The sequence below is a fragment of the Podarcis vaucheri genome (genome assembly GCF_965113315.1).
Source record: "Podarcis vaucheri genome assembly, chromosome: 1".
Taxonomy (NCBI): Eukaryota; Metazoa; Chordata; class Lepidosauria; order Squamata; family Lacertidae; genus Podarcis; species Podarcis vaucheri.
Genome location: NC_138759.1, coordinates 51,883,959 through 51,899,826, shown reverse-complemented (window position 1 = coordinate 51,899,826; position 15,868 = coordinate 51,883,959). Strand labels below are relative to the sequence as shown.

Here is a 15,868-nt window from a genome sequence, read left to right as displayed (position 1 = left end):
GCTGAACTGCTCCCTAAGAAGAAAAAGAACTAGGAAGTAGGCATATCCAAAGACCAGATACGAGGAGCTTTACAAACTTTATCCCAAATAAACTAAAGTTCTGTGCATAGAATGAATTATGCAAGTTTCAGTAACTTTGCATAATTTTGCTTTCAAGAACCAGGCCTTTTAGATCTTGACTCCCTCCTCCCCCATCCTCTGGTAAGAGCTATGGAACAAAAGAAGTGTTATTGGGCAGGAATCAAAGAATAATAACCATAGTAGGAAGAAAAAGGTTCAGGAGCCCCATCTTTGCAAACTTGGTTGAAAATCTGCTCAACTCACCTCATAATCTCCTCCCCTGCTTCTACTTCTATATGCTCAAGTTTGATTCCTTAAAAAGAAGCAGTTTCAAGATGTTCCAACTGCACACCAGATATAAATGCGCAGAGTAGGTGGAACCCTATAAACTCACTCCTATAAATACATCAATTTACATAAAGAAACAGTAAAATAAAGTGTAGTATATACAGACAACTTTCATAAAGGCAGGTTTTCCCTTGGGGTGAAATGTTTTCTCACTAGGATCCATGATGCAAAAAGATTTATTTTGCAATTGCACCCTCCCCCCCTTTTGGTCCAGCTCTAAAACCTGCTCAGAGGAAGAAAGAACAAGAGTCCAGTCTTGATTTTCTCCACTTGGTTTTTAATTGGGGGGGGGGGAGGGGGAGGCTAAGAAAATTATCCAAGTGAATTACAAAGACAACAATCAGGTACTCAAACAATAAATCACAGAAACCTTTTATGCCCTCAATTTGTACCAAAGCAGACAACTTTAAATCTTGCCCCTCTTGATTTTTTACCTGGCTTGCAGGAAATACATGTAATAGTAATCAACCAATTGTGCTGGACTTCATTTGCCTCTGTGTTTGCATCCTGCCCTGCAGGAACCGTGCCATGCAGTTGGGTGATCAGCAATGGGGAAACTATAGATGCTGACAGCTGCAAACCGAGTTGGCCATTCCCCCCCCCCTTTTTTGCAGAATTATATTGCATGACGTGTTGCCAGACGTATGCAATATATGCAGGTTCATAGAATCATAAAATTGTAGAGTTGGAAGGGACTCTGAGGGTCATCTAGTCCAACCCCCTGCAATGCAGGAATCTCAACCAAAGCATCCATAACAGATGACCATTCAACATCTGCTTAACAACCTCCAAGGAAGGTGCACCTTCTGAGCAAGTTTGTTCCACTGTTGAACAGCTCTTGCTGTCAGAAAGTTCTGGTTGTTTAGCTGGAATCTTCTTTCATGTCACTTGAATCCATTGGTTCTGGTCCTACACTCTGGAGCAGGAGAGAACAAGACTGTTCCATCTTCCATGGGACAGCCCTTTAGATATTTGAAGATGGCTACCGTATCTCCTCTCATCCCTTGATCATCTTGGTCACCTTCCTCTGCATATGTTGCTGCTTGTCAATATCCTTCTTAAATTGTAGTGCCCAGAACTGGACACAGCACTCCAGGTGTGGTATGACTAAGGCAGAATATTATTTCCCTTGATCTGGGCACTATACTTCTTTTCTAAAGAATTCAGTTGCTGCACTTGGGAAAGGTGGGGAGAAAAACCAGCATGGGCTACTTTTAAGGAGGGAAAGGACAGACTCTGTTTTCTGGATTTGGCCTCAGATTTCCTGGACTGAGCCCTGGGTGAAGACGAAGGAATGAGGCTTTCTTGCCTATGGGAGCAGGACAGAGAAATGTGCAGAGAGAACACTGGTTTCTTGTTTTGAGGAGCTATGTCTGAAAGGAGATGGGAAGCAGCAGGGAGGAGAGAAAAGCAAAGAGTGTGTTCAGTTTTTTGGAGAGGAGGACTGTGTTATTTGATTGCAAAGTATGCTGGGGAACTCATGCCTGTGTTTGCAATCATGCCTGGACTCTTATTCCTTAGTGTATTTAGAGAGCAGGTAAGCTGTAGTTTTTCAAGCATGAAGGAAACACATTCTGTATATGCTCAGAAGCACTTCTGTTCAAGACTGGGTCTAGGCTCACTTTTTCTCTTCTTGTTTGTACCCAAGACATTTGTGTGCAGCTGTGAGTGTTCTTAATTTCTTTGTGTTTTTAGAACAGCAGAGATGCTTATTTTTGTGTTCTTTGCATGTCAGATATAACATGCATGATGAGAAAGTGCTTGAAGATGTATTAGAAAGAATATGTATATAAAGTGTGGCATGATAGGAGGATTTTCCACAAAAGTGCAGATCCTTACTGTGAAATTCTCATGCTACACTTGATACACAAAGATTCTTTCTATAGGGCAACATACTTAGCTACTTTTTCTGCCTCAGAGACTTACCTTTGTTTTTAAAACAGCAGATTTTCTTTGAATCTCTGCTGGTCCAGAATATAGGGCATTTAAAGAATGATTGTAGCCAGGCCTTTGCTAATAAGCACTTCTAAATTCCACTAGTTCACTTCCCACTAAACACAAGGCTGCACTGCTTTGTAAGAATACGTTGAGGCTGAAAATAGTGGGGAGACAGAGGAAGTGTACTGCGTTCCACTTACTGAATTTCTGTAGTCAGTGACAAATGGGAAGAAGGCTGCTTTTGAGAAAGTCGTTTTTTCCTCTGTTATATAAGATTGGGTCCAGCCCCAACCTTATCCTTCTGTATGGACCCTGTGGCTAAGAGCCAAGTACGTAAGACAGAGAGGCAGTGGTTTGATTCCCAGGTAATAACTCAGCTGGAGAAGGCAGTTATAGCACCAGGCCCCTTTCCCACAGTTCAGGGAGGTTCAAGTAACAACCGCCAGGTGGAAGCAAGGCTTTCTGAGGAGCAGCAGGTTTCAGTTGGGAAGGCTGCCCATTCTGCACCAGTAGCAGAGACTTCAGCATATTGGGTTCAAAAGAAGCAAGACCGGGGTCCTTGATAGAACCAATCGCGTACTGGCAAACAGCAACCCCAAATCATGCTTGCATTTCACTCCTAGTTCATGACGGTATTATTCGCTTGGCAGCTCGACTGCATCGATAGTCACAACAGCTCCACTACAGAGTCTGGGCCTTTTGGCTTAGAAGCAGCAATCAGGACAAAGGAAGAAGACCCTTAGTCACTGAAAGAAGCCCCTCTTGTCTCTAGAGTCAGCACCGTGCTCTCCTGCTGCCTCAGGAGGGGCTGGAGCAAATGTCAAGGCTGTTCCTCTCCTTCATTGGAAACGTGCCGGTAGCCAGGAGGCTGGGACTTGGAACGGAAGAGTACTGTCAGGAGCAGGATAATAAGCAGGAAGAGGATGGATCCACAGACAGCCAAAACCACAATAAGTTCTGCAGAGGGTGAAGTGGGAAAAAAATATGCTTATGGCACTTGAAATCACTTCAGTCCTTCTTTGGCTTATCTACTGGAACAGCCTCCACTCACCTGTGTCTTTCATGGTGCTTGCTATCTGACATTCTTGTTTCCAGTCCTGTGGAGTAACAGGCTCAGTGAGTTGCAGGAAATTCAGCAGGGGACAACGCTGTGCACAGCCAGGCAGCTGCACTGGGTAAGGCTCCTTCCCACTCTCATTCCGAAAGAACATCTCCACTGAAAAGTTACTAGGAGCAAAACAGGGAAGAGAGGAACTGAGATTCTGATTATTTGCCGTCCATCTTCATATCATGTTTTCTACTGGAATCAAGCCCTGAATCATCGTACAACCCCCTTCCACCCTAAGATGCATGAGGAATGCTAGAAATTAACAAATGCTGGGTTGTCCCTCCTTGTTTTTGAGCAAGGGGCAAAAACTAAAAATTAAACTGGATGTTAGTTACAAATAACTCATAAAAGTACAGTGGTACCTTGGGTTACAAACAGGACTGTTAACAGGAATATACTATATGTGCTTTGTCAGGTGTTCTCAAATTCAGAGATGCATAAAAGTACTGTTGATATTCCTTCTTGTAATTCTATCACAGTCATATCAGACGTAAGGCTTTACTAATATATTCACTGGTAACTCCATCACCACAGGGGAGAGAAGTATAAACCCTTCTTCATCTTAAGATTGCAAGTCTTACTTTTACTTCATTTCATCTCCCGTGAATATGTGGACAAAAGTTAAGGTACAGCAGGCTGATAGATTATTGCCTCTGAATACCATTTCCTTTGATTGATATGCTTCATGAAGCCCTCACCCATCATCCTCCTGATACAGCTCAAATATATGACACGAGGCATATGGTGGTTGCCTCCCGCTGTAAACATCCAGAGCCATCTGCAGTGCCACAAGGGTGGTGTCATGCTGAGAAAGAGGAAGAAAAATGTGAACATCTCCTTTGTGCATATGGAAGGGGACTTAAAACCACATTTCAGAAGAAGGCAGATTGGCAGAGATTCCCAAGGGGCTGGTAGGAAGACTAAGAAAGGGGCTCCAGGGCCGTGGAAAAAAGGCTGGCACCTATTTCAACACCCTGTTTGGTTGTAAGTTGCTTTGGGTTGCCCTGGACAAGATAAAGTGACTAACACATTTAGTAAGTAAATAAATAAACTAAGCGGAACATTGGGAACTGCGCTACAAGGAGAGGCTAAGTGACAAAGTTCTCTGTTGCTTGTGAGAGCATCTGGGTTTTTTTTGTAGCATCCGTAGTTGCTGCAAAGAGACGGAAGTACTAATTTGCTTATTCCTTTCACAGAGCAGGAGAAACTGCTGGAAGCTGCAGCTGTTTTTTTTTTTTTGTTTAGTTCACAAGATGGTAATAATGAGAAGGCAAGCACAGCTCCCAGAAACAAACTTACTGCTGAGTACATTAGCATTTTGAAGTGGCGAGGTGTGGAGGCATTTGCAGCAAGAGTAAGGTTTTTCCTTATTTGAGACAGAAGGACCCCTGCAGAAACAGAACAAACTATCAGAACCTAGTTCTTGACCAGTGAGTGAATGCTCCTCCACTCCTCCCCAACCTGCCTTCCATATTCTTTCACTTACCACCCTGCAAACGAGCTTTTTCCACCCGTTTGTGGATCCCAAAGAGGAATTCAAAGCTGAAATCTTTCAGCTGCTTCAGCTGAGTCATCACATTGAGAGTTACCCAATCGGGAAGATGTTTTTTGTGTGTTTTCTGGAAAGATGTTGCAAGAGATAGAGAGGCCACTCAGAGACACAAACTAGGCAAACAAAAATGAAAGCCCCCCCCCCCGAGTTATGGCAGCTGGTCCGGAATGAGCTTGCCCTATGGTCTAAGGCAAATTTTTGCCCTCTGAACTTAAATGCCTCAACCCAGGACCACAGATGCATTTGTAAAGCAATGCTGTTTGGATCAAAACTCAACAGTCATTATGATCAGAATTCATGAAGACAAAATACTTTGCTTTCAAATCTTTGGTGTGCATAAGGGTTGGGATGCAGAGGAAGGAACTGTGCTTTCCTAACAGCCTCCGGTAGCCTTCATTTTGTAAACTCCCAAGCTTTCCTTCACAATAAGCAAATTAATCTACTTATCCAAGTGACACAATATTCATTATTGCATGGAGTTTCAGGTCTAACGTGTCTGACTGTGATGCTCGCACTTTTAAGTAAAAACTGATTATGCAAATTTTAACGTTGCACTAACACCTGTTTCTCAACTTGACAAGGGAAGGTTCTTCGCACATCTGTGGCTGACTCTAAAGTAGACAGGATAAGCCTCTCCCACAGAAAAGAATTTCTGTGAGCAGAAATTGTGTTGGAAGGAAGTTTCAAATCTTCTCTGTTCTCTTGCGATCATCTCACTTCTCAATGCAGTTTTGCTATTAGAGTATAATTAAGTAAAGGTAAAGTACTCCTGGACGGTTAAGTCCAGTCAAAGGTGACTATGGGATGTGGCGCTCATTTCGCTTTCAGGCTGAGGGAGCCAGCGTTTGTCCACAGACAGTTTTCCGGGTCACATGTCAGTGGTGGGTGAGGACAAAGGCAAAGAGTGGGTGGAACAACAGATGTGACTCCTCCTTTTGTGCAGCTGGCTATGTTACAGCCACACAGAGACCAGAGCTTGCTTTCTACACACACACACCTAGCTCTGCATCCTCCAAGCAAGCAAAAGCACTCAAGGAAGGTGCAGAGCAGGGGTAGCAAGAGGTGTAGCCTGATGAGAGAGAATGTGGCCTAGAGTAGGGTGGTCCAACTTTTCATACCAAGTGGGCCACAAGAGTAATTTAGCATGGAACCTGTGGGCCACACACAGCTTTGTCACACCCATGGGGGGGGAGCGAGGCCAAATTTGACACCCCCCCACACAGTCCGCATACTGCCGGCTAACCAAGGTACCAGACTTTGGGAAGGAGGCACAAGGCTCTGGCAAGGTCCCAGAGCCCTCCCAACTTCTCCCCAAATCTAGGAAAGTACTAACTAGGCTTTGGGAAGGAGACAGGAAGACTCCAGGACTCTGTCAGAGCCCTCACACCTCCTCATCTGGCAGTGCAAGGGCTGCTGGGTGGGGTGTCTCATGTTGCCACGGGCTGCCAAAAAGGCCTTGAGGGCCGCATTTGGCCCCTGAGCCTGGGTTCTAGAGCCAAGAGCACAGACAGCTTCTGATACTAAATGGGTTGTAGGGCAAATGACTAATGACTACAGATAGACAGCTCACCTCACAGAAGAGTGTGTCATATACACTCCAGACCGACTCGAGGGAGACATCCTGAATTCCCGTCTTGTTTGCCACCATCTCCAGAAATCCCTGCAGGAGCAAAGGACAGTCAGCTCTTCCATCTCTCCATGCCACCACCATTGTATAAAGAGATAGAGAAGTACATCAAACTTGACATACCATGTACTGGATGGTCTTATTCACATACTCTGCTGTCTGCCGGGTCTCATTTTGCAGCTGTTCGTAACGGGGACAGGGAGATAATGGAAACTTCAGGAGCTGGACAGAGGCAAAATAGAGATGTTCACTAAGAGGATCATTTGACCATGAATCCATCTTTACAAGCAATGCTAACTGTTGTGTCTGCTTGTTAATGGGCTAATTGCTGAAAGCAAAGTGATACTTCTAAGAGAGGCTGCCTGCCTCCAGACAGGTGAAATGGGGCCTGAAAAATGCAACTTGCTCCAAAACGGGAATTGCTAAGGAGTCAGAAGTGGAATGGTAGCATTCAGGGTACAGTGGTACCTCGCAAGACGAAAAACGAGCAAGACGAAAGAGTTTTCTGTTTTTTGAGTCGTTCCGCAAGACGAATTTCCCTATGGGCTTGCTTCGCAAGACGAAACGTCTTGCGAGTTCTTGCGAGTTTGTTTCCTTTTTCTTAAAGCCGCTAAGCCGTTAATAGCTGCTAAGCCGCTAATAGCCGTGCTTCGCAAGACGAAGAGACTCGCGGAACGGATTAATTTCGTCTTGCGAGGCACCACTGTAGATGAAAACAATTAGAGAGAGAGAGAGGTTTTTTATGCAAGAAGGTCCAGTCTACTGGTACTTAGGTCTGAAAGTGACTTACATGCTCTGCTGAGTCAGGTACTGTGTGGACAGGAATAGGCTGCCAAGAAATATTGGGGTTGAACACTTGCCAGCCTTCTGGGGGATACAATCCTGCCAGATTGGCCTCGGCGCTCATCAGGGTCCGATCAAAATCTGTGCTGCGTATGTAGATCTGCCAGAGTATAGAATCAAATACAGAAGGTCATTTATGTTCATGGTTCTGCTGCAGTGCTGATCTGATTTAGACATGCTATTAACAAGAGACATAGTGAGGAAGCTGGAAATAAATAGGTCCCAACAGAGTCTGATCAAAGAACCATTTGATACACGTTGCTATTCTGAGTATCTGAGCTGCTATAGAAAGCAAGGAAATAGGATGGAAGAAGAAGAAGAAGAAGAGTTTGGATTTGATATCCCGCCTTTCACTCCCCTTCAGGAGTCTCAAAGCGGCTAACATTCTCCTTTCCCTTCCTCCCCCACAACAAACACTCTGTGAGGTGAGTGGGGCTGAGAGACTTCACAGAAGTGTGACTGGCCCAAGGTCACCCAGCAGCTGCATGTGGAGGAGCGGAGACACGAACCCGGTTTCCCAGATTACATGACTACCGCTCTTAACCACTACACCACACTGGCTCACCACACTGGGAGTTTGGGAGGGAAAGTAAAGTAGAGGCAGCAGATGAGCTAGAAAATCAAGCATAGCTGTGGTTAGGGAAGCTACAGAAATGGCAATGGAACTTCACAAATCCAAAACACAGATGTTCTAGCCTTGAGTTATGTGTGTGTCACTTTCCAAGGCTAAAGACCACCCACGCTGAATGCTGAGTTGAGTGCTGTACTTGAAAATGCAAAGTGTTGTTCTAGGTTAGCTACAAGGACAGATCATATAGTGGTCCCCAATTATCTAAAGGACATATGGAATGGAGGGGAATTGGCACAGACCAAAGAAGCCTGCATATGTTGTCTGTGGAAATCAGATATGTTGTCTGTAACCCCTATCTTCGAGCCCTACAGATGTGCCTCTATGTATCATTCTCCACAAGGAATTTAATGCTTCAATGTCCCTGGTGGGCAAGTCACTAACAGGAGTGTGTCAATGACAGCACAAAACCTGCAGGGCAAAATAAATCAGCTCCCTCCAAACAGGATATTCCACTTGAATCTTCACTTATGCAAATAAACAAATTGAGTTCTAAGAAGGGAGTGTATGTCATAGCCTAGGACTTAAGAACACATAATGTAATCAAACAGTGTGGAAATAAGCACCCTTTGAGATAATTCCCAATCCCTTAATTTATCCCTGTTTCTTTAACTAGTCTTTCTTTTCAACAGGCACCTGATGTTATTCCCTGAAGCATTTCAGAATGTGAACCTTTACTCCACATATTTTGGTCTGTTCTCAAATGAGTTCCGTGGGCTTGGCGCAGTCTTTTAAAAAGACAACTGTCAGCACACAGTATATTAGGTTTTTTTCATTAGTCTTCCAAAAAGATAACAAGCTGAGCTACCTGCAGATAAGCAACAGATAGTGGAAGCTGAGAGGTGCCTGGGTTAGATTTAGTCTCCAGCTCTGAGAGGAATGGGCTGAATCAGACCAGGTGCGACACAGGCTTTCCCGGGAAGTTCAGAGGCAACTAGAAAAGTGCTGCTTGTCCATATATCCACTCTACAATGCATATGACATGGGGTGCAGGTTCATTCATTCATTTATTTATTTACATTTGTTGGTTGCTTTATCTTGCCCAAGGCAACCCAAAGCGACTTACAGCCAAATTTAAAACAATGTACAATTTTCAGGCCTCAACAGCTGTTCAATCCTACTCCCATGTACAAGAGCCAGGACTCTTGCCTTCAAGCCCCATAGAAGTCACTTGACCATGCTGTTTCACCAAGAAACAATAGATGCCTGGAGAGCAAATTGCTCCAGAGCAAGCCCAAGCTACATGTCACAAGAGAAAACCCTCTGCAACTTTCCCTCTGACACCTCCTTCAGTTGCCGCTCCTGCTGTATTTCCAGGTGCAGCCACTAAGTCAGCAATGACTCTAATTCAGGCAAGAGGACAAAGATGTGGGGCTTGAAAACATCCTCTCTGCAATATGTGCAAGTTACATGCAGCATACCCAGATTGGCAGGGCATCACCTTAGAAGGCATGAGCAGCGAAGGCAACAGAAGCAGGGCTCCTGCTCTGAATTCATCCTGGGCTGGGCCAGCAGGCAGATAATATGGGGGATGATCTGTGGCCAGGCTGAGTTGAGATGGCTTTCAGTTCTCTGTCTCGTTGCCACTTCACACATTGCAGCCAAAGAGCAATTACCCCACTTGCAACAAGAACTGATTGCGTTTTGGACACACCTAAAGAGCATTAGTGGAGCTCTTTAGGTGTGCTAAGCAGACTTCTGGAAGCCTCAGCCAATCACAGTTTCTAGAACTATGTTTCAAGGCATGCAAATCTCCTGGAGGTGTTACACAAAAGAGAGCCCACAGCTGACCATGGTGGAACTGCAGGGCCCATCGCATGAAGCAGCACTTAGCTTGGAAACTGACATAGGAAGAAATCCCCAAAGCAGCAGTGCTGTTGCCTACCTAGGTTGAGCTCTAACAGGATGGGCACAAAGGCTAATAATAATGTTCCTGAAGAGCTTTCATCATCATCTAAATTGTAGCTTTCGCTGGAAAATTTGAGGGCCTACAAGAAGCTGTTTCATAGGAAGAACACTTTTGTCTTATGTATGCTGCTGCTGTAGAAGAGTCATGCTATGCTGTAACACCACACCAGCGGTGCCACAGTTAGGACTGCCAGACTAGGACCTGAGAGACCAGGATTCAAGTCCCCACTCGGCCAGGCAGCTCCCTGGGTGATCTGGGGCGAGTCGCTGTCCCTAAGCTTAGCCTACCTCACAGGGCTGTTGTGCAGATAAAACGGGGACGGAGAACTGTGTATGCCACCTGGAGCTCCTTGGAGGAAAAGGTGGGATATAAATGTAGAAATAAATAAATAAAAAACAATGTTCCTAACAGGAATAAAATAGGCCTATAGCTCCATTTCATATTGTCCTTTATGCACATTTAAAACTGTTTACTAAGTGGCACTGAGACAAAGTTAAATAAAAACACCCAGAAGGTGGTTGACAATCCAGTTGGGCAGGTTTTTGTGCATGTGGCAAGGCAAGCCTGACGTCATAAATTCCTGCTTGACAGCTGAAGTGCATCACAGGGTTTGGGAGATGTTCTTACTGTTGTATTTACCTGAATTTGGTTCATGGGCCATGCCTTCCATTATCCGCTTTCATCACTGAGAAAAAAGGCAGTGGAAAACTACAGGCCAACTCACCAGAGAACTCCTGACAGTTCTCAATAGATTTTTCAACAAACACGCTCAAACAGGTCCATCCACTGGCATGAGAGCAGGAGAAAATCATCTGATCCTATACTCTTATCAAGTACCCCAGTCTCTTATTGTGTCCCGTGCAATTCCCTTTGTCTTGAGTGGTCTGTTTGACCAAACAAAGTTCAGTCCATCTCAGATGCCATCTTCTTATTCCTTTTACTTTCCTTTACATTACTGCCCTGGTCATCAATTGTTTATTGTTCCTTTATTATTTTAACCCAAGCAGGGATTTGACAAACTGTTTACACGGAAGATGCCATTTGAAAGAACAGCCTTTCATGTTGTTCCATTATTTTCCTCAGCCACTTACTTAGAAAGAGAGAGGAAAGAGATTTTAATACAGGGAGGGCAAAGAGGATACCGCATGGTCATGATACCTCTAGCAATTTGCGACAATGCACTAACCTCTTGTCTATTGTATGAGGAATTGAGGAATCCATGATAACGCCTTCGAAGCGCTCGACCAAGTTCCCACTGCTGCTGCATTCCTTCCTACGCGGATCAACAGCAACAAATTAACAGCAAAGCAAGTTTTTGTGCTTGCTTGCACAACCACACCAACGAAAATGAGAACAAATAGAGTTACAGCTTGGCCACTGCTGACACAGGAAATGTTAACCAAAATCTGTTCTGAAATGAATGACACAGCCCTCCGCTCCCCCCGCAACATGTTTTGCAGATTGTTAAGCTATACATAATTTGCTTTTATAAAAACAGGGGAAACTTGTCTTTTAAATAAAGACAACAGTTATGAAGTTATGAAACAGGTATGACGTTTACGGCATGTAATGCCTTAAAAGAGAATTTAATGAAAATGATTTACAGGTGGTACATAACACCAGTCAAGCTTGCAAAAATTTACCATCTGCCCGATAATAAATGCTGGAAATGTAATGAGACTGAAGGTATATTCTTTCACCTTTGGTGGACATGCCCAAGGATTAAGACATTCTGGGAGATGATTTATAACGAAATGAAAAAGGTATTTAAATATACCTTCCCGAAGAAACCAGAGGCCTTTCTCCTGGGCATGGTCGGCCAATTGGTGTCAAAGAAGGATAGAACTTTATGTATGCTACAACAGCAGCAAGAATACTTATCGCAAAGCATTGGAAGACACAAGATCTACCCACTCGGGAAGAATGGCAGATGAAGCTGATGGAATTGGCGGAAATGACTGGTAGAATCCGAGACCAGGAAGAAGAGTCGGTGGAAGAAGATTGGAAAAAATGTAAAGTATATTTACAGAAATATTGCAAAATTAATGAATGTTAGAAGGATGTTGGAATGAAGCTATATGGCTTTAGCAGAAATGATATAAAGATTTAAGTAAAAATAGATTGTTAATGGGCCAAGTGGAAAATTTAAGGTTAGATTGTGTTAAGATAAATTATAGAACAAAAATTGAGAAAGATGGAAAGGATTTGCTGAAATAGCTAATTGAACTAGAATACAAAAAAGGGAGGTGTGAGGAGGTCGATGAAACAAGTAAATGAAAGGTAAAGATACGGAAATATTGGATGTGTTTTTAAATGTTTTTGTTTTTTATGTTGTTTAGTTGTATTGTTTTTTGTTATTTTTTATTTTTGATGTATTGTAAGGCATTGTTTTGTTCTGTTTAATTTTTTATTGTTTCTTTCTTTTTTCTGTAATTATTAAATCTCTAACAAATATTATTATTTTTTAAAAAAATAAAGTTATTGCTTCATCTGATTTTAAAAGGGACTGTCATTTCCCTGGGGTAGGAAAGAGAAAAGGAATGCGGAACTAAAAATAGCTCCCAAGAGGAAAAGCAGCAGCAGCAGTGGCAAAAGAGGAAACCTCAGACTGGAGCTGCATGGAGAATTACCCCACCACCACCACAAATAACAACATGCCATGTTTTGACACAATTTCATCTTCAAAGAAAATAGTTCTGCATTCTCCCGTTGGGAAATGTGTTTCCTTGGGGTTCAAAGTTTCCCACGGGTCGCTTTTTCCGAGATACCCACCTGAGAAAGTTGCCCAAATCCCTGAGGCCAGGCGCTTTCCTGATAGGGATCTCGGGGGTATGCCTTCACAGGGGAGCGGTCTCCATGGCGGTATAACTGAAAACCAAAATAGTTCACCGTTAGCCAGCAGGTGCTGGCGTCCTCTACCTCTCCTGTTTGCCCAATTCCCATGCATTGTGCCTCGGGCCAGAGATAACTAGGACTCTTGCTCCACCCCAACCCTGAAGCGAGGCGAGGTTGCTGTCAAGCCCTGCAGCCGGCTCTCAAGATAGCCGAAGGCGCGGGGAGATACGCAGCAAGGAAAGAACGTGGCGCGGGGGGGGGGGGGAGAGACCAAGCACCCTGATCTTCTTGGGTCCTCCCTGGCTCCTGCTATACCAACACTTAGGGCGAGGGTGATGATGATGATTAAACCCAAACCCTTGCAATTTTCGATTATTTTCTTAACGGAGAAATCGCGATCTCGGCTTCGATTGCAAAGCGCAACCTGCAGCGAAGAAAAGCCACTTGTTTTCAACACGAATTGCATGGGTGTGTTGTTGTTTTAAAAAGGGCCGATCGAGATTTTCCTCCCTTTCCTTGCTGGCCATTTGGGGCTTGGGAAGCCTTGTGTCACGTGGCAACCCCCCCCAAAAAAGATCCCCCCCTTAATCCCTTTCTTTCTTTTCTTGCCTCCCTTTCCTGCTGCTCACCAAGGTAACAAAGCGGAGACTCCGAGCCTGGGGGACCGGCAGGACGAGCTCAAGGGCGAGACTCGGCAGCAGCAGCAGCAGCAGCAGCAGCAGCGGGAAAGAGGCGCTTCGCCAGCTCCGCCGCTTCCTTCCACCCTCCATGGCTTTGCTCCCTATCCGCGCCGAGGCTCCCTCGCTCGGCATCCGTACCTTGGAAAGAGGGAGTGAGCATGCTCCACCTCCCCCGAGCATGCTCAGTATCAGCTACCGAAGCTGCTGGTGCCCATCTCGCCTATTGGCTCTTGAGAAATTCCCTTGAACTTTGTGACCTCTTGACTAAGCGGGGGGGGGGGTTTCTCTCCCCACCCTTCCCCGAGGGAGATTTTGTTTAGAAATGGGATAATCGCGAAATGGCTGGGTGTTTTACTGTTATTTTTGAAGAACCACTAGAGGGAGTAGAAGTCCCTGGAGAGGTCGCGGAAATTGTTTTCCTGCAACGATTACAAAGGGTATGCAAAATAACAGCAACAATAATAACAATAAAGTACTGTATACGGTATACAGCAGATCGGGAAAAGTGCCGCCGAATGCACGAAGATGCCGGCATGGTAAGCAGCAGAGGCAAGGAAGTTATTAAAAGCAAGACATTGAAAGTCTTGCCCAAACGGGAACAGATGTTGATAGAAACCCATGCACACGCCCACACAAACGCGAAACGAGGCAATCGGGGATGTTTAAAAACAGAATTCGAGGAGCATGTTGCTTATAACAGTGAGCAGTGGCGTAGCGTGGGGGGTGCAGGGGGGGGCCGGCTGCACCGGGCGCAACATCTGGGGGTTAGGGTTAGGGGGCGCAAATCCACGGGTTAGGGGGCGCAAATCACTTGCCTTGCCCCGGGTGCTGACAACCCACGCTACGCCACTGTCAGTGAGATCAATTAATTAAAAAACCCACACACATTTAATACACCAGAAGCAGAAGCCAGCTAGGGAGGCAGTGGGACAATACGAGAAGGGAAATTTAAAGGTGTGCTTAAAAAGGTTAAGGAGATTGCAGAAAAGCTGGATGGATTATTTGTGATTGTCTGCACTGCAGAAGGTATTCAGGGAGTATGCAGGGAGTATTCAGAATTGGTGCAACAGTGGTGACGTGAGCGTTGAAGGCTTTAGTAACAAATGAAAAATTAACAAATCGCTAGATCTAGATGGAATCCAGCCAGCAGTCATGGGGGTAGTAAAGGGGGGTGGGGAGGACAGCTGCCCCCCAGCTCAAGGGAAACCATAGAAATGCTTAATAACTGACCAATCACTTTGCTTCTACCCCCCCAAAAGTCCTTACCGCTCTAACAAAAATCCTGGCAACGCCCACGCCAGGAGTTCTTTAAAAACTCAAATGTGTGTGTGTCTGTGTATTTACCATATATACCATCTTTCAAGGCAGCGTACAGCAATATACACTAATACAATAAAACATAAAATACTATTAAAACAATATAATTCTTGAAAAATTGACTGCCTCCCATCAACTCCAGTCAACACAGCCATACTGACTGATGAGAGGGCACCAGGTTGGCAAAGGCTGCTGCATATTATTGCTCCCACTTCATTAGAGCTGCTGGAGCTCCTGTTGCCATCATTGAAAGGTGGGAATTGAGCTGTCTTTCCCAGCCCCTGCTGGTGGAAAATGAGAGTGCAACTTCAATTCACTTCCCAGAGCCCTAAGCACCCCAAGTGATGAGAAGGAAGATCCCCTTCATTTATAGGTACCGTAATTTCCCTAAAACTAATGACTTCACTGTGACAAGCAATGTGCAAACGGTCCATAGATATAGATATTCTGGTATTTATAAACCATTTGATATTAATAATTTCTAAGTGGCGTACATAAAATGTTTAAAAAGTGCCGTTCAAAGAACACAGGCAATAAAAATCCATCCTCCAAACAAAGCTACCTTAAAATGCCTGCTGAAACATGAAAGTCCTTGTCAAGCACCTGAAGTCTAGCAGGAAGGGGGCCTGTCTAATGTCACTCAGGAAGAAGTTCGACAGGATAGGTCCCACCATACCGAATGCAGGGCTTCTGGTAGTTACAAGCCATGCATCTGACCCCTGCAAGGACCACCATTAGAGAGACTCCCCCAGAGATGTCAACGATAGATATGACAGTGATAACAGGGATCAGGCAGTCCTTAAGATATCCTGGACCCAAGTTATTATGGGCCTTGTAAATTAACATGAGAACCTTGACCTTGAGTGTTTACAATCCCCCCTCCCCAACTCAGGATAATGCTTCAAGTATCTAATGAAATGTAGTCCATTAAATCTAAAGCCATATTGCCACAGTGCACTTTTTAAGGTGCCACAAGATTGTTGTTTTTGCTGTGAGATGCTAACACGGCTACTACCCCTCTGG

General features: G+C 44.6%; 1 protein-coding gene and 1 long non-coding RNA gene across 2 annotated transcripts; one reads left to right on the top strand and one right to left on the bottom strand.

Moving 5' to 3' along the window:
• The first annotated feature begins 1,561 nt into the window (after positions 1 to 1,561).
• On the top strand, positions 1,562 to 2,221 carry LOC309534990. Its single transcript, XR_014220961.1, has 2 exons — positions 1,562 to 1,688; positions 1,930 to 2,221. It is a non-coding gene; the product is annotated as an uncharacterized lncRNA (long non-coding RNA).
• A 478-nt stretch (positions 2,222 to 2,699) lies between these two features.
• On the bottom strand, positions 2,700 to 13,767 carry ACP2 (acid phosphatase 2, lysosomal). The gene is made up of 11 exons (XM_082225790.1): positions 13,478 to 13,767; positions 12,786 to 12,881; positions 11,200 to 11,286; positions 7,424 to 7,576; positions 6,757 to 6,855; positions 6,577 to 6,666; positions 4,941 to 5,073; positions 4,754 to 4,842; positions 4,153 to 4,259; positions 3,398 to 3,573; positions 2,700 to 3,303 (listed from the first exon to the last, which is right to left on the bottom strand). The coding sequence occupies exons 1-11, from the start codon at positions 13,706 to 13,708 to the stop codon at positions 3,167 to 3,169; spliced, it is 1,398 nt and encodes a 465-aa protein (XP_082081916.1). The 5' UTR covers positions 13,709 to 13,767; the 3' UTR covers positions 2,700 to 3,166.
• Positions 13,768 to 15,868: the final 2,101 nt, after the last annotated feature.

Bases quoted from the DNA above. Each gene is read 5' to 3' on its own strand.
- ACP2 (XM_082225790.1), bottom strand. From the start codon at position 13,708: ATGCTCGGGGGAGGTGGAGCATGCTCACTCCCTCTTTCCAAGGTACGG. The intron at 6,667-6,756 runs GTATGTCAAGTT...TTGCTCCTGCAG, and splicing joins ATAAGACCATCCAGTACATG to GGATTTCTGGAGATGGTGGC. The intron at 3,304-3,397 runs GTGAGTGGAGGC...CACCCTCTGCAG, and splicing joins AAGCACCATGAAAGACACAG to AACTTATTGTGGTTTTGGCT.